The sequence below is a fragment of the Lithobates pipiens genome, unplaced genomic scaffold, assembly GCF_037356315.1.
Source record: "Lithobates pipiens isolate NorthernLeopardFrog02 unplaced genomic scaffold, aLitPip1_a1.2 Scaffold_19, whole genome shotgun sequence".
Lineage (NCBI taxonomy): Eukaryota > Metazoa > Chordata > Amphibia > Anura > Ranidae > Lithobates > Lithobates pipiens.
The window spans coordinates 376,204,259-376,228,049 of NW_027507764.1; the positions used below are offsets into that span (position 1 = coordinate 376,204,259).

General features: G+C 42.2%; 1 protein-coding gene across 7 annotated transcripts in view; it reads right to left on the minus strand.

Moving 5' to 3' along the window:
• The window catches only part of NFATC1 (nuclear factor of activated T cells 1), a 284,252-nt gene that overhangs the window by 14,850 nt on the left and 245,611 nt on the right, over positions 1–23,791 (minus strand). Inside the window, exon 10 of one of the 7 annotated variants that reach the window (XM_077492329.1) lies at positions 17,594–17,620. The exons of the other annotated variants lie outside the window; for them this stretch is intronic. Within the exon in view, the coding sequence (XP_077348455.1) occupies positions 17,609–17,620 (12 nt within the window). The 3' untranslated portion in view covers positions 17,594–17,608. Of the gene's footprint in view, positions 1–17,593; positions 17,621–23,791 lie in introns of those variants that run through there. 7 annotated transcript variants of the gene reach the window in all.

Consider the following 23,791-nt stretch of genomic DNA (forward strand, 5'->3'; position numbering starts at 1 on the left):
GAATATTCTCGTATTACATAATTCAACTTCAGAAGTGACTTAATGTGTTGAATAGTTTTGTATGTATTCTTTTGTTTCTGAGCATGCGTAGTCTTGCTCTTACGATTTTTTTCAGATTAAAACCGTACTGATTAAACGAAAGTTGGACGTTGTGTTCACGTACAATTACAATTTTAGAGTCTGCACGTCCAGCTTTTGTCATATGAAAAATTGGAATCGGCTGTCAAAAGCACTATACTAACGATCCAAAATCGGATCGAATCAGATCGTTCATTGGACAAAATTCTACTTCTGATTTTCGTATCATGCACGGGCCTTAACATTCAACTTAGAAGTAAAAGTGTATTGATTTTGGCACCACTCAAATAGAGGTGAAAGTTAATCCCTTTGTCCCAGAACCTGGGGTGTAGGCTTATCTTGATTCCAATCCAGAGAGCTAGTAAATGTAAAGAGGAAAGGATTTCCGCTACTCCCGACCAGCACAGGTGAACAAATAATAAAGAGCAGACTCAGCCTACATGTCTCCACCACAACACACACCCTGATGCATACCACCCCTATAACTAAGCTCCTGTGTGCAGGGCTAAATGCATTAGAGTGGGTAGTGTGGTGGAGACATATAGGCTGAGACCCCTGTTCACCTGGGCTGGCCGGGAGTAGGGGTAATCCTTTCCTCATTACATTTAAAGGTAAAAGTAAGCGGTTATCCAAATGACAGTGTATGTTGACCTACAAGAAGTGGGTGACTTCCAACATACATTAATATGTCTTTGGGCTCATTGGATTTTATGTATCCCATGTCTGTCAATCAGAAAGAAGCTTTCAGCAACTTTGGTGGCAAGACTAAAAAAAAGCTGATATCTGGTTTTAATTTGAACAGGGTGGGGCTGATTTACTAAAAGGGAAGAGTGCAAAATCTGGCGCAGGTATGCATGCAGCCAATCAGCTTGTTTAATTAAGCTTTGACAAAAAGCTTAATTAAATATCTTTCTCCACCAGGGTTCTGTGAACCCAAGGTACCTCCAGAAGTGGCTTATTGAGCAACTCAGAGTAAACTCAAGTAAACAACGACAATGATAATTTTAACTATCTATAAGGGGAATATTTGTCCCAATGACCACAAATTTAAGGCACATTCTTCCCAGTGACCATCGTGGTAATGTTCTGTGAGCTATAGATATAGTAATTATTTGCAGGGGTTCCCTGAAACCAGGTTTCACTGTGTTGAAAAGGTTGAGAAAGGCTGCTATACAATAATGATCTTCCATCCAGGCTCTTGTCACCCACTGCCAAAGAAAAGGCATACTTTAGGACTGGCCCTCCAAAGGTTGAAAAAAGAAACTAGGGTCATCTAATATATATATTTTTTATATTTCATTTAAAGTGCCAGATACTTTGCTTTTAAGGGTTTGGGTCCCATGAGAGGGCTCAGGAGCAGAATATTTATATTAGGGATGGCCTATGGAAAAAAACGTATAAAAAAAATCAAAAGCGGAAACATTGCTCACAGTAACAATGGCTACTTTTTAAAATAAATTATATAATGTTATTTAAAGCATAAGTTTAGTTCAAAAACATTTTCTGGGCTATAGGTTCAGCAACATTACTTACCTCTAATGAAGTATATCCTGCAACCTGCTGATTGCATTTTATTGTAACTTGGTTTTAACATTGCAGTACATTGAATAAATCCCAACAGCTGCCCACACCTTTCTGTGCTCTCATCTAATCACAATTCTGTGAATAGAGGAGAGGTGGATAAATGGCAATATCTGTGTGAAAATTGGAGCTTTAGCTATTGAGTTCTGTAAACGCTGTTTTCAGCAAAGTTGAAAAGGATGGCTTGAAAACACACACAGGAACCCTAACACCGGCTGAAACCATCTAAAGGCTGTATTTTTTTAATCCTGACCATTTAAAACAAAGGAAACTATATACAAATCCACAGTACATTTTTTAACCGAAGAGTAGAAAGCCCTCGCCACAATGGCAATCAAATGAAGTGCCTAGATAAGACACCCCACGAGAAATCCTACTAAATATAGTGGATGACCTATTGCTTAGTAAGAAAGGGATCTGGTCTACTTTTAACCACTTCGCGCCTGGTGGACGTCCTGGGATGGCCTCGACTTTCGGTGGTTATATCTGAATGATGCCTGAGGCCACAGACATCATTCAGATATCGGCATTTTCAGCCGGCGATTCCCTGCACCATAAGAATGATCATAGCGGCTGTTCCGCCGCTTGATCGTTCTTACGGGCGGCGGGAGGGGACGTCCCCGCCGGCGCCCTCTGGTGCTTCTACTGACTCACCGCTTCCATCGGTGAGTCGGTCACAGGATCCACCAGCCCCCGGATGATACCATAGAGATTTCCAGCGGACCAGATGGCCCCCGGAGTCTCTATGATCGTTCGTAGGCCGGGCGCGATGTTATGACATCACGCCTGGACTCTGCATTCAAAATAACAGCACCACCTTGGCTGGGAAGCCGTGATCGTTTTTTTTTTTTGGGATTTTAGGCTTTCTAGCCTAGAGGAGAGATATGGGGTCTTATTGACCCCATGACTCACTGTAAATAGGTCCGATCGTGCCATATTCCTATTACAAGGGATGTTTACATTCCTTGTAATAGGAATAAAAATAATCACATTTTTCTTCTTTTTTTTTTTAAGTGTCAAACTAAAAAAATAAAAGTAAAATTAAGAAAAAAAATTTAAATAAAAAATATTAAAGTGCCCCTTTAACGCAAAAGCGAATGCATATGTAAGTCCCGCCCACATATGAAAACGGTGTGCAAACCACACATGTGAGGTATCGCCATGAACGTTAGAGCGAGAGCAATAATTCTAGCCCTAGACCTCCTCTGTAACGCAAAACATGTAACTAGTAAAAAAATTGAAAGCATCGCCTATGGGGATTTTTAAATACCAAAGTTTGGCGCCATTTCACGAGCGCGTGCAATTTTGAAGCATGACATGTTGGGTATCTATTTACTTGACGTATCTTCATCTATCACATTATGCAAAAAAATTGGGCTACCTTAGCTGTTTTTTTTTTTTTTTACGCATGAAAAAAACGTGTTCGAAAAATTGCTGCGCAAATACCGTGCGAGATAAAAAGTTGCAACGACCGCCATTGTATTCTTTATGGTCTTTGCTAAAAAATATATATAATATTTGGGGGTTCTATGTAATTTTCTAGTTAAATCTGGTATATACTGGACTTCTAGTGCATGATTTGAACACATCTCCTGCAACAGGCATGTTGCTACAATAATACATAAAGTGGAAAGTTTGCAAACAAGAAATGTTTTTATTGCTCATAGCAACCAATCAAAATCTTTTTTTTTAATTTTCAACCCTGCAGTGTAAAATAATAGTTGGAAAATGATTGGTTGCTATGAGAAGAAATACATTTTTCTTATAGACATGCAGATGTTTAGGAAAGTGATTCTATTAATACACTGTCTGGATCAATACTTGTAAATAAAAATGCAATAAATTATACATTAAAGGCCAGCAAAATGTCAATTCTCTAGTTCACAACTGTTACAAATTTCACACTTTCTACCTAGAGTGAAATTACACAAAGCAAGGATAGAATGACAACCACAGAGTCACTGTCTATGGTCTGAATGGCTGTGACCAATATTAGGTTACAAGTTTAGGTAGCCCGTCCTGTACACAATGCTTCTGAAGGAAGTGAGACATGGTTGCTGCATATTGTTTTTCCTCTGTATCTACAAATAGAAACTGTATGTGTGCAGCCTGCTGGGGTGCTATTTTTAGCTCGTAGTACCAACCACATTGATCAGGTAGCTGATATTTATGAACTCTTTTTCTGCACTTGTCCACAGATATCTTTAGGACTTGCATGGTAATTTTAGGTACTTTACGTACACATCTGACAACCACAATGCCTTTTTTTTACTTTCCTCATGCACTCATAATATTTTACTTTGCCCTTATAAGAGTATTTTATTTAATTTTAAGTATTTTATAGAGGAAGGAGGAGTAAAAATAAGTATCATATGTATAGACTTATTTGTCAAAGCAGTCCAATAATTATATACAGACTGCAGTAACCTAGCAATCACTCCAGTCCAGTATACTGTATGCAGTCTGTAAAATAATAATTATGACTGGCTGCCATGGGTTACATCCTTTTGCTCTTTCCCTGTCAAATGAAAGTACAGTGTATTTTTTTTTTTTTATCAGTGCCTAAAGCAGTGATGATTAAAATGATGATTAAAGCACCATGGTTCATGGTGGGGATGGTGTGTTCAGGGTGATGTGCAGTGTTAGTTTTCCACCACACATAGCATTTTTAGGCCAAAAAGTAACATTTTGGCCCTATCTGACCAGAGCACCTTCTTTCACATGTTTGCTGTCACCCCCACATGGCTTCTCACAAACTGCAAACGGGACTTCTTATGGCTTTCAACAATGGCTTTCTTCTTGCCACTCTTCCATTAAGGCCAGATTTGTGGAGTGCACGACTAAGGCCGCGTACACACGGGCGGACTGTTCGCCCAACTTTGTCCGCTGAACAGTGTTTGGGCGGACAGTCCGCTCGTGTGTGGGCTTTCAGCGGACAGTTTCAGCGGACAGTTTGATGGACAAGGTTTTTCGGAATTTCCGAAAAACTGTCCGCTGAAACCTTGTTTCAGCGAACAGTCCGCTCGTGTGTAGGCTTGTTCGTCAAACAAAGTTGCGCGCATGCTCAGAAAGGATTTTCACGCCGAAAGCTATAATGCAGTGTATAGGATGTCGTATTTTTCGTCCCGTCGTACGTGCCGTTCACGTCATCGCGCACGGTTTCAGCAAACTGTTCGTCCGTCGTGTGTGGCCATGTCCGTCCATGCTAAGTTTGAGCGGACTGTTTGCCGAAACTGTTTGACGGACAAAGTTGGGCGAACAGTCCCCGCGTGTGTACGCGGCCTTATAGTTGTCCTGTGGACAGATTCTCCCACCTGAGCTGTGGATCTCTGCAGCTCCTCCAGAGTTCCCATGGGCCTCTTTGCTGCTTCTCTGATTAATGCTCTCCTTGCCCGGCCTGTCAGTTTAAGTAGATGGCCAAGTCTTGGTAGGTTTGCAGTTGTGCCATACTCTTTCAGTTTTTGGATGATGGATTGAACAGTGCTCTGTGAGATGCTCAAAGCTTCAGATATTTTTCTATAACCTGACCCTGCTTTAAACAACTATCCACAACTTTAACTCTGACCTGTGTGGTGTGTTTCTTGGCCTTCATGATGCTGTTTGTTCACTAAGGTTCTCTAACAAACCTCTGAGGGCTTCACAGAACAGCTGTATTTATACTGAGCTTAAATTACACACAGGTGGACTCTATTTATTAATTAGGTGACTTCTGAAGGCAATTGGTTCCTCTAGATTTTAGTTAAGGGTATCAGAATAAAGGGGACTGAATACAAATGCATGCCACACTTTTCGCATATTTATAAAAAAAAAAAAAATTTAATCATTTATCATTTTCTTTCCACTTTACAATTATGTGTCACTTTGTGTTGGTCTATCAAATAAAGTACACTTATATTTTTGGTTGTAACATGACCAAATGTGGAAAATTTCAATGGGTACGAATACTTTTTCAAGGCACTGTATATGCTGGGTGAGGAGATTTTAGCAGAGGGGAGGAGATATTTCTTGGGAGGAGTCTGAATTTTTGTTTGCGGATAATCTTGGCTTACAGATGGTATTTGTGATTGGCGGTAGTGTGTAGTTTTTTTGGTGGAGGGCGGAGAAAGGATTTTGGGACAAGAAAGTGTGTATTGCCTGCGGGGGAAATCTTGCACTCTCCTAACCCCTACACTATGGGTTTGATTTACTAAAACTGGAGAATGCAAAATCTCATGCAGATCTGTATACAAACCAATCAGCTTCCAGGTTTTTTTTGTCAAAGCTTAATTGAATAAGCTGAAGTTAGAAACTGATTGGCTACCATGCACAGCTGCACCAGATTTTGCACTCCAGTTTTAGTAAATCAACTCCTATATGCTTTACACACCCCTGACTTCTGCCCTATCTACATTTTGTACTTCTGACCAATGCACTTTTTGCATTACATACTCTTTACTCCTAAACTCCATATGTTATACATTCTTGATCCCTGCATTCTGTGCCTTATACACTCATGACCCCTACGCACATGATGACACTAAATCTGGCACTAGCTGCAGCACTCAGCCCCCAGCACTCTGTGCATTCCGGTATTGACTACAGCACTTCGAGTGTTACATACTCCTGACCCTTGCACTTTGTGCTCTACAATATAGTGAAATGATGCAGCGCCAGTGAATATAACAAAATCATGCAAACAAATACGTAAACAGTGTTGAATGTGCAAAACACGAAGTCTCTTAAATTAAAATCTATATATAGTCAGATAAACAAAGATCTTCCACCATCCAGCAGATCCTTGTAGTGTAATGAAAATACAGAGTGCCACCACCTTAATCAAATGCACATTCTCCAAACCATAAGCTGTAACAGGTACAGGAGATACAGCATTGTTTCTCGGAAACAAATCTTCCCCAGGTGTATGCACTTCCACTCTGGAATTATTCCTTTTAAGCAGCAGCAAAAGGCAACTCCCAATGGGACTGAGAGAGCTCACCAAGGAGCCAACATAAAACCAGTAATAGTGTAGTAGTTTAAATAAAAGGTTATCGTAGGACAGAACCAGTCATCCAATTAGAACAATGTGACAGCGACTAATTTGACGAAAGTTCTTCTTCAAAGCAGGCTCAGTCAAAGTGTTTGCGTTTTGTCTATTTTCAGTATGCATAAAAGCATTTAATTAAAAAAAAAAAGGATTGTGCTGAGGTTTTTACATGCCCGTGAGACTCACATACAAGGAGGCTCAGTTTTTACCTTACCATGCCCCTTTAAATCCAGCATTAATCACAGGAGTGTGAAACATGTTTGCTGACCAAGCACATACCATTTGTGTCATGTTGCTGCTTTTAGGAAGTTTCAATAAAGAAGTGGTTTTATCCTTGGAAGTGCCTCCAGTCTCTCTCCTTCTTCTACCTTTCAACCCCTCCCACTGTTGATGTCATTTGGCAACACTCACTGTCCACTGTGGTTTGCTACCCACATAACATTATTGCTCTCTTTGGATTGTCCCAGATCCTTTACAAAACCAGCAAATCCCCTCATCAAATTTCAGTTCATGTAATGTTACAGAAAATTATCAGTGCCTATGGATATAGTACATAAACTATAGCAGATGGCCCTAATGACATCATTCTTGCACATGCACGCAGGAGTCACATCATCAATGCACAGAGTGGTGCTATAAACATACACAGAGCTGCGCATGTGTTTATGCCTTGGCACTGCATTGGGCAAGGCTTCCCATAGCAACCCAATGCATAGTCTGTGAATGGGCCCTAACTTCTAGTGGTGCACCTAACTTCTAGTGGTGCAGTAAGACAAATGCACAAAAAAAAATCAGGACTGATATATTAATTATGTGGCAACAAAAGGCTCCTTTTAGTCAGTTTGGCTTGTATTCAAAAGTTTAGATATTTCAACATAGAAGTCATCATTTCAAATCTTGAACAAAAATGCACACAGCCAAATACGCACTCATTTCTACTGAGTGAAATCATAAAGGGTGACAGTACTAGACACTAGACAGTAATCTGTTTTTAATTCTATAAAGTACATAGAGGTAGAAAACCTTGGGATTAAAGCAATTGACTTTTCTCTACGTGTGGTAGTGGGTGAGCACTAAAGAGCATGTAAGCAGTTTTTACTTGGGAACAAGAAAAGAGACTTCATAGGAAAAGTTGTGAAGTAATGGAAAAAGTCGCGTAACACATTCTTTCATGAATTCTGCTGTGTCTTTTTTTTTTTTTTTTTTTCGTTACCTCAGGTGCAAAGGATTTGTGTAAGGTTAAAGTATTTGTATCTGTCTAATCATAATAATCTACTGCCCGAGGCCATGCTGTTTTTGGAATGGTGGACTGGATAGAGGAGTTCTTAACTGACAACAAGTAGCAAGTTGTAATAAAACGTGAGCCTCCCATAAGCATGTGGTTTTGGCAGCTACGAATAGCATTGTCAAACGTGACTGTCAAACAATTAGGCTGAAACATTTTCCTTCTTTCTGCACCCAGTCTTGACACAAAAGATGAACATTATGATGGAGGTAGGTACTGCACACATAGCAGTGCTAAGGAGCTCCCTGAAATTTGATGATGGCATGGAAATCGGGGAGACTGTAACATAACTGGGACAACCCTGCCAAACAAATGACTCTGGGCCCTGTAGCTTCCTGACACATGCCTGGCTTGTTTATGTTATACATTCACCATTCAAAAGAAGACTAGCAGGCAAGATATTCCATTTCTATTAATACACTGGTTGTTTGTTTTTACGCTTATGCTATACCCTCCTGACGGGTTCCAGCCATTCGCATGTGAATTCTCAGATGTTACAGTAAAGAAGCAGCACATGACTTTCATTCTGTACAAATTTAAACCTTGAAGTATAGTTGCGTGTATTTTTAGAAGGCAAAATATTTAAATGTCTACTGAAGAACTAAAGTTTTTTTTTTTAAGGGTTTGTAATGACTGCCTACATGCTCTAGTTATCAGTTTTTAAAGGTTGAAAGTTAAATTTCAACCTAATATGATAACTACCTTAAATGGTATTTGTATGCTGCTCTTTAGGATTGAACTAAACCCCTGTTTAAAAAAACATTGCTGGAAGGCAGAAGAGCCGATCTATAACTCTACTGCAAAAAAAATTCTTACCTGCCTGACAGCAATGTTTTTGTCTGAATGTATGCTGAGCTGAATGTGCAGCACGGCGTACATTTCAGGCATCTGCCATGTGCTAGGGTGACTTCCGCATGCATACGTTATCAATCAAGATGGCCAGAGAGGCCTAACTCAGAAAATAACTTTTTTCCACATTTTCCAGTTTTTCCTTACCCACTGTTGTGAAAAATGTCATTGTCTACAAAATTCTGCCGCTCAGGTTAAAATGTACACACAAAAAAGAGCCAGTGCATGGGCTCATTCCCGCCTCTCCTCACTGCTCTCTCTGAGGTTTCTAACAGAGACAGTGTGCCTAAAAGGAGACGACTTGTGCTATGTCCTTGCTTTTTAAAACATATAGTGCTCTGGGGATCCTTTGTCATGTATCAACAAACAACCTGCTATGATTAGTGTACTACTAAAACTGCCATAATGCTGCACATGTGATCATTTATGACACCAGCCATTGGATGGTTTGAAAGTTTGGTTGAGAGCACAGCCAATGTGAAAGTTAGCATTTCCGGCATGGGTTTACTCCTGCTTTAAAGGAGAAGTCCAGCCTGAGTTTGTTTGGCTGGGCTTCTCCTATGGGTCACAGGAGTGCAATTCATTTTGCACTCCTGTGACCCGGTTTCAGCAGAGAATGGTCTGCAGTCTGCTCTCTGCTGACATCACCAATATCAGTCCAGGCACTGCGTCATCATGAATCTGGGAGCCTGGATCTACCAGGTGCCTGGACTGATGGCCGTTTCAGCCTCTCAGCGAGGCGCTGAGATGGCCGCTCCCTGCCCCTCTACAGCTCAGTGCTCCAGTAAGCATGGAGGAGCAGAACCGAGAGCTGCTGACTGACAGGCAGCAGCTCTCTGTTCGGTGAGCCAAGGAAACCGAGCCATCGGCTGTGACGGTGCAGAGACGCTGGGGACAGATGCAGCATCAGACCGATGCTGCATCCACCTAGGTAAGTATAATGGGGGAGAAAACAGATTCCCATACTCCTCCTTTAAAGTGGTTCTTAAGTCAAGTTTTTTACCTTAATTGCTTCCGGACCGTCCACCGCACATTTACTGCAGCAGGGCAGCCCTGCTGCGTGAAACAACTTACCTGTACATTGTGGCTTCTTCCGGGTCTGGGGCACACATGCGCACCACCAGCGACCCGCCATAAATATATCCAATAGTTTGTAGACACAATCATTTTAGCACAAATCAATCAATATACGCTTATAATTTTTTTTTTTTTTTTACCAAAAACATGCAGCAGAATAAACATTGGCCTAAAAAAGTAGATTTCTTTTTATTGGATATGTTTTATAGCAGAAAGTAAAAAATATATATATATTTTTTTTTCAAAATTTTCTTTCAAAACCGCAAAGGTGATCAAATACCAACAAAAGAAAGCTCTATTTGTGAAGAAAAAAAAGGACATACATTTTGTTTGGGTACAGTGTTGCATGAACACGCAATTACCAGTTAAAGTAGTGCAGTGCCAAATAAAAAAAAAAAATTCTGGTCAGGAAGAGGGTGAAACCTTCCGTGGCTGAAGTGGTTAAAAGATAAGGTCACCCTTTGTAACATGTTACATGTTGCACCCATATTCAGGGTGTAACATGTAACATGTTACAGATGCACCGGCCCCCGCTCCCCTGATCTCTTGTTCTGACAGCTAGCGGGGGATCTCCCCCACCCGCTAGCTGTCATAATCTGCAAGAAACGGGGCCGAGCTCCGCCCACCCAGCCGCGTCATTCATTCACAGTGTTCTGTGAATGGGAAAACTACAAGGTCCGACAGCCTTTGTGGCTGTCGGCTCGTAGTTCTTAATGAACTACCACGGCACTCATGAGTGCCGTGGTAGTTCAGAAGGACCCCTTTCAAACTGAAGTGGTACTAAAACAGCGATAAAGCGCCGGTCAATTTTGCGGTGCTTTAGTGGCATTTTTCGGGCGCTAGCAGGCCTGGATTTTTAGGTCTCATGACAACCCTTAAAAAAAGATGGAAAAAAAGACCCGTTTTGCGGTGCTTTCAAAGCACTTTTAAGGCACTTTGAACGTGCTGCCCATTCATTTTAATGGGCAAGGGCGTTTTGGGAGCGCTATTTATAGCGCTCCCAAGCCACCCCAAAGATACTACTTATAGGACTTTTCCTAACATCCTGCAAGTGCACTCGATTGTGAAAGCACTCATTACAAAGAATGAGAGGCAGTTTTCAGGCGCTTTACAGGCACTATTTCTAGCGCTAAATGCCTGAACACTGCCTTAGTGTGAAAGAGGCCTAAGTCTTCCTGTCACAGTGTAACTGCCTGGTCATATTGGAGGTACAGGCAGACAGATAAACAGGCTGTCTGCCGGACTGTGCCATTACACCCACGATCTGCTGATCATGGATGCAATGCTTTAAATGTATTTATTTTTATTTACATGCAAAAAAATGTGCATTCATTATTGTTTTGTAAAGGTGAACTTATCCTTTAATGCATACTATGCATTACTCCACTACCTGTCCTAGACCCCCCTAGCCCCTAAACACATCCTCTCACTGACCCAGCGCTATCCAAGCTGCAGCATTGCTCCTTCTTGCCCTGTAATCTTTAGAGACACAGACAGCAGTGAGAGCCATAGGCTCCTGCTGCTGTCAGTCAAACTCCTGTGAGAAGGGAGTGGGGGCCTGGCTTACCAGTGAGGTGTACATTTATAGAAGGACGCAGACCGGCTCAAGAGCGTGCCTGCATGGGTGCCCCCTTAGCACACAGCTTGCTAAGGGGGCACTCATAGGAAGAAGCGCCTGTGGGGGACTCCAGAAGAGAAGTAAGGGACTGTTCTGTGCAATATCACTACACAGAACAGGTAGGTATAATCTATTTTTTACTTTAACCACTTGGGATCCGCGCTATTGCAAAATGACGGCAATAGCGCGGACCCACATTTTCGGGACTACGTCTATTGACGTAGTCCCGGTTACGAGCGGCCTGCGCGCCCCCTGAGGGGCGCGCGCGGCGCGCTCTGTGATCGGCGAGTCCGTGAGACTCGCCTGATCACCGATCCGTGTAAGGGGTCGATCCCGACCCCTTATCACGTGATCAGCTGTCAGCCAATGACAGCTGATCATGTGATAAAACGGAGCCGGTAATCGGCTAGTATTCCTCCTCGCGCTGACAGCGCGAGGAGAAAAAAAAAAAGCCGATCGCCGGCGGCCGTGATCGGGACATCAGTCCCGATCACGGCCAGCAATTTAAACGGACACCTGCCCCCTGCCAGTGCCCACCTGCCACCCGCAGTGCCATCCTGAAATAAAGTAAGTGCCCCCCTGTCAGTGCCACCCAGCAGTGCCCATAGTGCCCACAGTGCCACCCAGCAGTGCCCACAGTGCCACCCAGCAGTGCCCACAGTGCCACCCACAGTGCCACCCAGCAGTGCCACCCACAGTGCCACCCAAAATCTGCCTCAGGTGCTGCACCCCAGTGCCGCCCATCAGTGCCCAGCAGTGCCGCCCATCAGTGCCCAGCAGTGCCGCCCATCAGTGCCCAGCAGTGCCACCTATCAGAGCCACCTATCAGTGCCACCTATCAGTGCCCATCAGTCCCATCTATCTGTGGTACCTATCAGTGCCCATCCGTGCCACCCATCCGTGCCACTTATCCGTGCCACCCATCCGTGCCATCTTATCTGTGCCCATCTTTGCCCATCAGTGCCGCCTTATCTGTGCCCATCGGTGCCGCCTTATCTGTGCCTATTAGTGCCGCCTTAACTATGCCTATCAGTGCCCACCAGTGCAGCCTATCAGTGCCCACCAATGCAGCCCATCAGTGCCCACCAATGCAGCCCATCAGTGCCCACCAATGCAGCCCATCAGTGCCCACCAATGCAGCCTATCAGTGCCGCCTAATCAGCGCACTTCAATGAAGGAGAAAAATGACCCGTTTGCAAAATTTTATAACAAACTATTAAAACATGATTTTTTTTTTTTTGCATCTTTTTTTGTTTGTTTAGCAAAAAATAAAACTCCGAGCTGTAACTAAATACCACCAAAAGAAAGCTCTATTTGTGGGAAAAAAATGATAAAAAATTCATTTGGGTACAGTGTTGTATGACCGCGTAATTGTCACTCAAAGTGCATCAGCGCTGAAAGCTGAAAATTGGTCTGGGACTGAGGGGGGTTTAAGTGCCCAGTAAGCAAGTGGTTAAAGCACATAAATATCCTTTAGTTTCACTTCAAAGATAGGCAGCCGAAACGCTGTAATTGCTTTTTCCATCTATCTGGACAAATAACCAGTACTTCCCTCAATATCCCTGCCTCCTAATGCCGTGTACACACGATCGGAATTCTCGTCGGGAAAACCATCAGAGCTTTTTCTGACGAGAATTCGGCTCAAGCTGTCTTGCCTACACACGTTCACATCAAATTCCGATCATTTATAACGCGGTGACGTACAACACATACAACGTGACTAGAAAAAGGAAGTTCAATATCCAGTAGCCAATAGCTTCTGTCTCGTGTTGAATCTGAGCATGCGTGATTTTTGGCGTGTCGGAATTGCATACACACGATCGGAATTACCGATAGAAAGTTTTTCCGTCGGGAAAATTGAGAACATGCTATCAATTTTTGTCTGGCGGAAATTCGGACAGCTTAATTCCGATGGAGCATACACACAGTCGCATTTTCTGATGAAAAGCTCTCATCTGTCTTTTTCTGGCCGGAATTCCGATCGTGTGTATGCGGCATAAAAGGTAGTCAAGATGTGGATAGGCACAGGATCCTCCCTATAGGTAAAAAATAGCAGTGGTCTGCACACATACAATTCAGAAAAAGTAAGCAGTAACTTGCTGTTAGATGTCTTAAAATGGGAATAGGCCTAGTTATACATATTACAGCAATGCAGGCAGAATATAGAAGAGCGTTAAGGGAAGAATCTCAAGTGTTATTTGAGGTTTTAAACAGCATTGCAGGTGGTAGACAGTGATATATTTCACAGTGGGGCCCACTGCAGGCTTAGCCAGCTACTAGACAAATTAGAGACATAAATCGTTAAATGCAAACATAAAATATATGAAGACTACAGTACAATGTGTAATGCAGCATATGTGTACTGTATATATGCACACATACACACACGCGGTTTATATATAAAGTTATGTATGCTTGCTTTAAACTTCATAAAACTGATCAGAGATTTTATAGCACTGATCCAGTCTGTCAGCACCATATGATTTCCATTAAATGTGGACACATGGAACAGGAAGCAGCTGACAATCCAAGGCTTATAAAACACAGCACAACGGTTGATTTGTTTTGACCCAGTGCAATGCATTGCCAAACACATTAGCTGGTGTGCAACATCTTTGTTCTGCTACTAACATAGCTTTCAGTGTGAGATGCCACAAATGTTCCTTCCTTAAATACAGCACCGCCTCTATTTCCCAGCAAATATAAGTCATAAAGTAATGCTCTCCAGATAGTATCACAGTTTTTGAAATATTCTAGTATGTTGAATTAATATAAAGGATATTAGGCAAAACATTGACCACATAAAATCACCAGATAAGGTGGCCAAAGTTGAGTAGTAATCTCTTATGCCGCGTACACACGACCAGACTTATGTCCGACAGACTTTCGAAGGAGTTCTGCCGGAGTTCTGACGGACTTTCCGAATGAGCGGACTTGGCCACACACAATCACACCAAACTCCAACGGATTTGAACGTGATGACGTACGACTGGACTCGAAAAAGGAAGTTCATAGCCAGTAGCCAATAGCTGCCCTAGCGTCGGTTTTAGTCCGTCGGAATAGCATACACACGAGCGAATTTTTCGGTAGGAACTGGGTCCGGCAGAGTTCTGGCGGAAATATTTGAAGCATGTTCCATTTCTAAAGTCTGTCAGACTTTTGCGAATCAAAAGTCCGTTGCAGCCCACACACGATCGAATAGTCTGCCGGAATCATTCCGTCAGACTTTGGATGTTGAAATGTCCGCTCGTGTGTACGGGGCTTTATACTCAGGTCAGTGGGTTTCAGGGTGGCCTGGTACACATGTGCCTGGGTGCTTTTATATGCTCTGTATTTGGGGCTCATTTCTTGTCTACATCCAACGTTGACTTCACATCATTGCTCTGTTTCCTGACAGTGACAATGATGGACCAGGCGTGAATGTGTGTCAGCATGGCCACTTCTAGTCTTCATCAGGGGTGACAAAAATTACATATATAGCTTTTGAAGAAAAAAACATGATAAAATAAGAATTCCTTGCCTGCTGACAAGGAAGTAAAGGTAAATCTGCAACAGGAAGACAAGACATAAGTACAAATCTTACAGGGGTTATAGCTTTCCCTACTAAAAAAACCCCTATCTATCCAAAAGGTTATAAAATTTGTTTATATGTATTTTACCTCCTTCTTACCTTTTATGCTAGATTACCCTCAAATAAGTATTGTTCTGCTGTAAGCCTCCCTATTTCATCGGAAGCCGACTGTCTCTTCTGGGTTCTTGCAGCTGGCCCCCTAAGGATCCACAGCAAGGTCCTTCTTCCTGGGGTATCCATGTTGCATGGATAGCCCAGGAGGCTGCAGGGTACATGTCAATCTTGTCTATGTGAGAATGGAGCCAGAGGGTAGGGTGGAGTGTAGAGAAAGATAAAAAAGGTAAATAAATAAAAAACAAAAAATAACAGTTTTTAACCTCTTGCAGCCCACATAATGCACATGTGGAAGCAAGGTGGGTGGGCCTTAACACTTACATGGCAAACATATATGTACCCACAGGGACCGAGGTTTCTGCACAGAAAGTGCCCTCACTGCACACTCCCAGCACAATGACCAAGCTGTCACAGACAGTCGCCTGTTTCTAATTGGGAGCTGGCAGAATTGCTCCCAATCATATAATCACTGTGACAGCCAATCACAGTGATCACATGGTCAGGAAGTCCGTCCTGCCTCCCAGTGTTAAGGCCCTCTTAAAGGGTCACTGGGAGGCATTGTGAAAGGGGTTACGTTTGCAGAGACGAGAGAGTTGCACTGGTATAAAGTTCTTTATTGCGTAACGGTCTGCTTTAGGTAAAAAAATGTAATCTGTTTCAGTTTTATAATCTCAAATCAACTCAATGAAGGTGTAAAAAAAATAGAAACCAACTTAGATGTCTATTTTCAACAGATACACTTAGATACTTCACGTAAAATGACTTCTTTAGTAAATTTCTACCTAAACTTTTAGTAACTTTGCCTGCAGATATGCTTATCCTTGTAACGTGTTCATAGATTGAAGTTGAATGTTAGCAGTTAATGCTTATAAACATGTGTCGTACAAGAAATGAGGGGGCGTTCTGTTGTAATCTGAGTAACTGGTGAAGAGAACATGCTGATTATGATCTGATATTATCTTACACTCCGTTCTACTCCTAACAGTAAAGGGAAACTGTCTGTATGTACTGTAGGCACATTGATCTATTAGCCACCTATGTCCCAAACAGCTCAAGTAAACAATTGTCATAATATATCATCAGTATAGTAATTGCAAAATACCCATTGCTGCTGTGCTTTCATCACTCTAATATCAGTTTTCACTTCCCAATTCATTTTCTTATGATTGAAATAGAAGGCTCAGCGTCAACAGATTTCCATTGTGATAAAGCAGTGTATAGATAGCCGTGCCCAACATTCCATCCTCCCTTCCTCACAGTAACAAACTATGAAAGGTCAGCAGCTAAACTTACAGTAGTGGGGCAGATTTCGCTCAGGCAGCAGCTGGGAGACATCTGTAGCACAAGCATGAGAACCTCTGTTAATGAACACAGTGCACTGTCTTTTCTCAGAGTAACCCTGCTGGCATGCTCTGCAGAGAAGGTGACAAATTCCTAGCAATTCATGCTACAATGTCATAACAATCATATCTCTAAACAACTATCCCAGCACATAATAGCAGTTACTATTAATATTGCTGTACTATTATAAATTCATACATTTTACTAAACAACTACAGGATCATAAGAACTAATGCTGTTCTAAGCATTGTGTCCGGGATTGTAACTAATGCAACCTCTCTCAACCTTTTTACCCCCTGAGGAACCCTTGAAATAATTTTCTGGTTCTCGGGGGGGCACCCCTGCTAAGACGGATTTTAGTTACAGCTTTGGATAAATGATCATGATCAATAAGTTAAAGAAAGTTTCAACCAACTGAAGAAGTAGTGTACTTAGTGTACTTGAGACCCAGGGCAGAAAAGTTTGTTTATAAACCCCTACAAAATAGTTTTGCGTAATTTTCATGAAATAAATAAAACATAACAAAAAATGTAGACAGTAAAGACGGTGGTGTCCTCTAACATTAGTGGTCAGTGGATAAGTAACCTTTACAATGGTTACGATTAAAGCAATATGCCGAAACGCGTAAGCCCTGTATTATTTTGTACTACACTCATTGCAGATCAAGCTGCTGGCTTTCTTTTACCTACAGGTGCTAGGAGGACATCACAAGCCAGTACACTAACTGCTCACCACCTCAGGGAACTACAAGTGTTTTCTACTATATTTAAATTGTTACATTGAAGGCTAGTGGAAAATTGCCTCCTTGCATTGCTGGTCAGTATAGGTGAAAAATCAATCCACTGTTCAAGGAAGCCCTAGCAATCTCAGGAGGAACCTTAGGGGTCTTAGGGTAACTAGATACTGTCAGAGCAAACCTGCAATAAATCAATCATGGAACCTGTACAATTTATATGTGCAACATCTGCTGTTGCAATGGGCCTAAAAAATAAAACAGAACTCACCAGAGTGAACCTGGATATGGCACCAATTGGTCAGGATGAAAATGAACCTTTCCTTTTCACCTGCCGATCATCTAGGTTCCTGTGTAAAGGAATCAACCCCTAGTTAAGGATCCTTAAAGGACAAGTTTACTTTTAGTAAAAACTACAGTAGTCTATGTTCGCTAATCCTATAACCTAAACTAACTTAAAACACCTCACCCAGCTTAATACTTACCTGAGTGTCATAGTCGCAGCTCTTTGGGTGTCTACCTCCTCTGGGCTGAAATCTTCTACAGGCTGGCCATGCTTGCACAGTATGGCTCCTTTCACATGAGGCGGCCCCTGCTTCCACGGAGTCCGCCGGCTCAGCGGGAGATCTCTCCATTGATCTACACTGAGACGGTGGATGCCAGGTCCTTCTCTGCTCACAGAGCGGGGAGGGGCTTGTCCAGCTGGTCTCTATGGAGAGATCGGATGGAAACAGACAGCATGTCCGTTTTCATCAGATCTCACCTGATTCGATCAGCCAGTGACGGATCCGGACGTAGGGCCATCCGTCTGCTTTTGGTGGATCGGACCGGGTCGGATGTCAGCGAACATGTCTCCGCTGACAGCTGTCGCTCCATAGACCAACATGGAGTGCCCGTTCAGGTCCGCCATCAAAACTGAGAGGCGGACCTGAATGGTCCGTCAGTGTGAAAGGGGCCTAAGGCCCCATGGATTTGCCTTTCTCAAGTGTAAACAATAGCAATCTACTATGAAAATTCAACCCAACCTGGTTCCAGCAAGCATTTCCAAATTTGTACTGAATTATACCTCAGAGTGCCTTTGGGGCTGCAAGGGTTTGGTAATGTGCCTTCATGCCTGATGGACATGCTCTATTGTTCATAGGTTTTGGATTGAGGATTTTAAACTTCTCTTTTACAAATTATAAAAGCTGCTAGACAAACAGTAGCTGCTTCTTAAAAAAAACTTTCACTCTAAAGCCTCATACACACGATAGGACTTTGTACAAACTTTCCCTTGGATTTTTGTACAAAGGGCGTCGGCCCTGAACTTGTATTGCATATACACAGCAGGACTTTTTCAGCCAACTTTCACCAAATCATGTGGTTTTTCTGCTCATTACCGCCACCTTTGGTCAACTTCTGTATTGTTGTCTGATCTTTTGCATTGGTTCTGAGCATGCCTGTTTGTACTTTGTACAAAAGTCCTATGGTTTTCTGTACACACGATCAGACTTTGCTCCATCAGACTTTTGTTCCCAGAAAGTTTGTCTGTTCGCACAGCCAACAAAAGTCCGATGAAAACCAAAAAAGTTTGTCCGATGGAGCGTACACACGGTAGGATGTTGCTCCAAAACAGCTAATTTGCATGTTTGTTGTCAAAAAGTCTGATCGTGTGTATGGGCCTTTAGACTACGTAAAGTTAGAAATTGAGTTGCTATGATTTATGGCAAAATAGATGCCACCCTATATGGCCATGTCCTCAAATATACTAAAATCCCCATGGATAGGTAAATGTCTTCCTGCTGATTTTGATTTCACCTTGCTTGAACCATAACAACATACCCCATGCTATTTTTGACACTAGTGACTTCCTATAATGACACAGCCCCCCAGAAACCTACCCAGCCCTTTCTCTCTTTCCTTACCCACCCACTTATTTCTCTGTCTTTTCTTGTTGTTTTTTCTTTTACCACTTGGGAAGGGACACTTTGTTTCCTGCATATGCCATCAAACTTTGAAAATCTGAATATTCTTTTTAACAGAAAATTCAACCCAGCCAATCACTCTTCATCCAAGAAAAGTCAGACAGTGTGTGTTTGAGGCAGCTGCAGTTTATCTATTTAAATGTTTGCTAGTGTGACTGTCCATTGTATATGTTAAAAATATTTAAATAGCTAATCCTAACATGTTTTTTTAACAAGTAGTAAATGATCTGTTAAACAAGCAATTAATGACTTTTGCAGCTGCAAACACTCTGGAGCAACTCATCCTCAAAGTTCTCAATAAATGCACTGAAGTTGTTCAATTATAGACTCAACACTTTCCTGTCTGCCCTCTCCCTGTGTACCTGCTTTGTGTTTATAATATAGATTAGAAAGCTGGCAGATGACCGCTGACAAAACTATCTAAAAAAACAAAGTATTATCGCAGAACTTTAAAGATTAATTAATCAATGGTTCCTGCAGCTATATACACCAAGAAAGGGTTGTTCATTGCAATTTTACTGCTTGCATCAAATATGTAAATATGTGTCTGTAGCCTGGCCACAGTTCTATTGTAAGTCTGGGAACACAAAAAACAAATTATTGTCTATCCATTACTCAATAATTATTATTATTTTTTACATGAAAAATGTGGGATTAAAGTTTACACATGCATGAAGCTATAATTCTCTAAACCAGCTTTTCTCAACTAGGGTTCCTCCAGAGGCTGCCCAGGGGTTCTTTGAGCATTCAACCGCTTCTGTCTATCAGATGAGTAACCATTGACAGCAATGATCTTTTCAGCTATCTGTAAAATAGGAATTCTTCCCAATGACCACATATCTAAGGAGCATTCTTCCCTCTGACCACCAGTATAAGCAGCATTATTCCCAGTGACCATCACATCAATGTACTGTGAGTTGTAAATAAAATAATAATTAACAGAGGTTCCCTGAGCCTGGAAAATAATGTCAATGGTTCCCTCATGGTAAAAAAGTTGAGAAAGGCTGCTCTAGACAGTTCAATATCCATGCATATTAATGATATATTCTGTAACCAAGTTAGTGGCACCAGTGGAGTTTCATAGAGCCTTTGAGGCAGACCTGGATCATCCTTAAGACAACCTAGGCAAAAGCCCACATGGATGTCCAGGGGGCCCAGTTAAAACCTCATGCTTCTTCACTAAACTAGAGGAGTAGCACAACTGGTCAGAGCTGTGCATCAGCCTGTTGCTTCACAGGATACGCTTGTAGGTAAGTAGGTAATTGGGATATGATAGGTCAGGCCAGGCTAGGACAGGAAATGCAAACAGGATGACTTCTCTGTGCAGATCAATGTCATTTGATAAAGGGTGGTAGGGAGGGGGTGGGCATTATCAGCGCTGCTATCTAGCCTGGGCTACTTCTTTACTCCACCTCTGCTCTGAAGACCTTCTTTTCTACTGAAGATATTCTAAAGGACACACCGCAGATTCCTGCTTGTGAATAGCCATATTATAACGTTTAGCACGTCTTTTCATTTTACTAGATAGGTATGTGTGTCAATTCCTACATTTCAGCATTTATTCATAATGTAGTATTATTAGTAGCATCTTCTGTGTTGCATTACATCGCCCTAATAAATTTACAGCATGAGTGTTCAAGGCACTTCCATTTCATTTATTTGATATGGAAGCAATTGATCAAAAACCCAGTGGGGGCATGCATAAAATATAGCTGTCCATGAGGCAGCCTTTACTCCTGATTCATTACTTCCATGACTTTTCTTACCACCTCTGAGGACTTTATAGACTATGACAAAATATTCCTTGCTGGCTAGTATGTATAACATATGCACCACCTCATAACAACACTGCATCTTCTGCAAGTGTTTTATCTATATGTCTTGGCGCAAAAAAATGGGAAAAATGAAAATGTAATCCTTCTGAACAGCCAGTCTACTTCTCATTCATTCCAGACACTACTTACCATTTTAGTACATTCTGTTAGCAATAATAACAGGAACTATCCATATGTCTCATGTGCACAGTGCACACACGTGAAACATATGTAGTGTTATTCACTGGTGATTTATCTTCCTGTACTAGGAAAACGTTTCAACAACATCCTAGATTGAAGAGTAAGGGGAAATTCTGCAAATGTGAGGAAAGGGGTTTTCCAAACACTCTGTGACTGCTGCCTTAAAGCTGATCTTCAGTCTTCAAATTTGTTTTCCCCAAAACCTCCCTATCCCTCTCTAGACCAGCTATTGCTCAGAGACTCTACTATATTTTGCTTCTGAGCTGAAAAAAAAATCATAATTTTGTCCCCAGTGATGTCATGATGTTCATTTAGGAAGTACTGCTCTTTTGGGCAGGGACCTGCAGGATGCCTACAGTATGTCCCATGTGTAGGTGGGTCCTTGGTAGTGTAGGCCAAACAACAGGGAAGCTCCCCTGTCATTTGTGTAGTGGCTGGCAGGACCACTTAGCTTAAATAGGAAGCTTGCATTATGTCAAAATGACAGAGCTATTCTATAGGCTATTAATCCTCCTTTTACAGGGTTTCTGTGAGCAGTGCTGCACTGTCAATTGCTTTACAAACACAACTCTGCCCCTTGATGTCACTTACTCTGCTGACAGCATCCCCAGCTTCTTTGCGGCTAAAAGCTTAGGCTTGCTAAGCAGAGGAAAGGAAATGGAGTGGTGGAGCAGTCTTTGCAGAGGTAGGCACATAGGCAGTGCAGCACTGATTCAGAACCCTATTAGGAATAAATGCACCATAAGAATGAGAGGGACGGGCATGAGAGGGGTGGAGCAAAACTGGCCAAGGAACACTGCTGTTCTACAAAAAGTTTCTCACGCAATAAAAGGATGCACAAGGAAGCCAGGATTATGTCATAATAGATACATTACATCTAGCTCTATCACATGATTCAGTTGAGTAGTGCTGCGCAGTTGATGGCTCTCCCACCTTAAAGTGGTTGTAAACCCTTACAACACACTTTGACCTACAGGTAAGCCTAGATTAAGGCTTACCGGTATGTCCAAGAAATATCTCCTAAACCTACACGGTTTAGGAGATATTTGCCGAAAGACAGGCACCGCGGCACGCAGGCGCACTGAGCGCGGCACCCGTCAATGGCGATATGCCGCATGTGGCGGCTCCCGTGCACATGCGCGGGAGTGACGTTATCGCGGCTTCGCGGAATGACAGCGGTGGAGTGGCGAGACCCACCGAGAAGATGGATGCGCCGGACTACAGGGGACAGCGGTGACATTGCTGGCTCCTGTGTCAGGTAAGTGACACATAATGGATTACTATGCGATGCATAGTAGTCCATTATGCTTTACCTTTGCAGGGAATGAAAGAGGAAGTAAACTCATCAGGGTTTACTTCCTCTTTAAACACAGCTCTGCCCCTTTGATGTCACTAAATCTGACCATATACCAATGCAGAATTTCAGGTAGGCTGTGAGGAGCCAAGTCACCCAATGCACAGAAACCAGGCTGGCATAAGGGGTCCCCTCAACAGGAAATACAGGCACCAGGGCACTAGGCAACATTTCAACAAGGGTTTTATTATAGTATAGGTCAGGTGTCTCCAAATTTTCTAAACAAGGGGCCAGTTTACTGTCCTTCTGAATTTAGGGGGGTCGAACTGTGGGCGTTGGGAGTAGAAAAAGGTCCCAACGTCAGTGGAAAAAAATAATGCCCTATCTTTGCTGTCATTTGGGAGGAATTGATGATGGGGCATTGGTGTCATTAGGCCCAACGGTTGGTGTCATTGGGAGGAATTGTGGCCCATCATTGGTGTCATTGGGAGGGATTGTGCCTCTTCATTGGTTTCAGTGAGGGTGGTGGGGGGGGGATTGCCCCACTGTTGTTTTGAGTGGGTGAAAGAACGCCCCAATGGCCAGATAAAAGCAAGCAAGCCCTCAGGCCGCAGTTTGGAGACCACTGGTATAGATGAACACAGAAGAAAATATCACCTAGAAAGGTGAGAAGTTTGCTTCATTTACAAAAATGTTAATATTTGTCTGGGGATGATCTTTAAAATAAAAGTCAAGAGTACTAGTTAGTAGCTACCAAATTTGTTTATGATCCTACTGGTAGTTTACAACCTTGTTAAACTGATGTCCGAAATAGTCAAGATCTTCTGGCATGTCCTTAGCTGCTAGGGAGACTACTGTCAGATAGAACATGCTTGGTAATATATTAAAATAGTAAAATGTCTCATAAATTCCTAAAGACATAGTTGTAATTAGATGCTTGTGATTTCAAAATAAAAGAACATTTTAAATTAAGATTAAAATTCACAGGTAAAACTGGACAAAAAGTTAATTGACCAGGTTTCAAAGATTTCATATGTCCTCTGATGTCCTACTGTGGCTAAAAATATAACTTCTCTGATGTTTCCTCATTTTGTCATGTTCCAACCTGGAATTAAAATGGCATTTTTAATAACTGATTTACTTCATCCATTACTCTGTGGAGTGCCCTGGTTATAGTTGTACCATGGACAGGTGAACTTAATGACCTCCTAACTTGTTAAATTTAGATGGTCTTTAGGCAGTGCCATG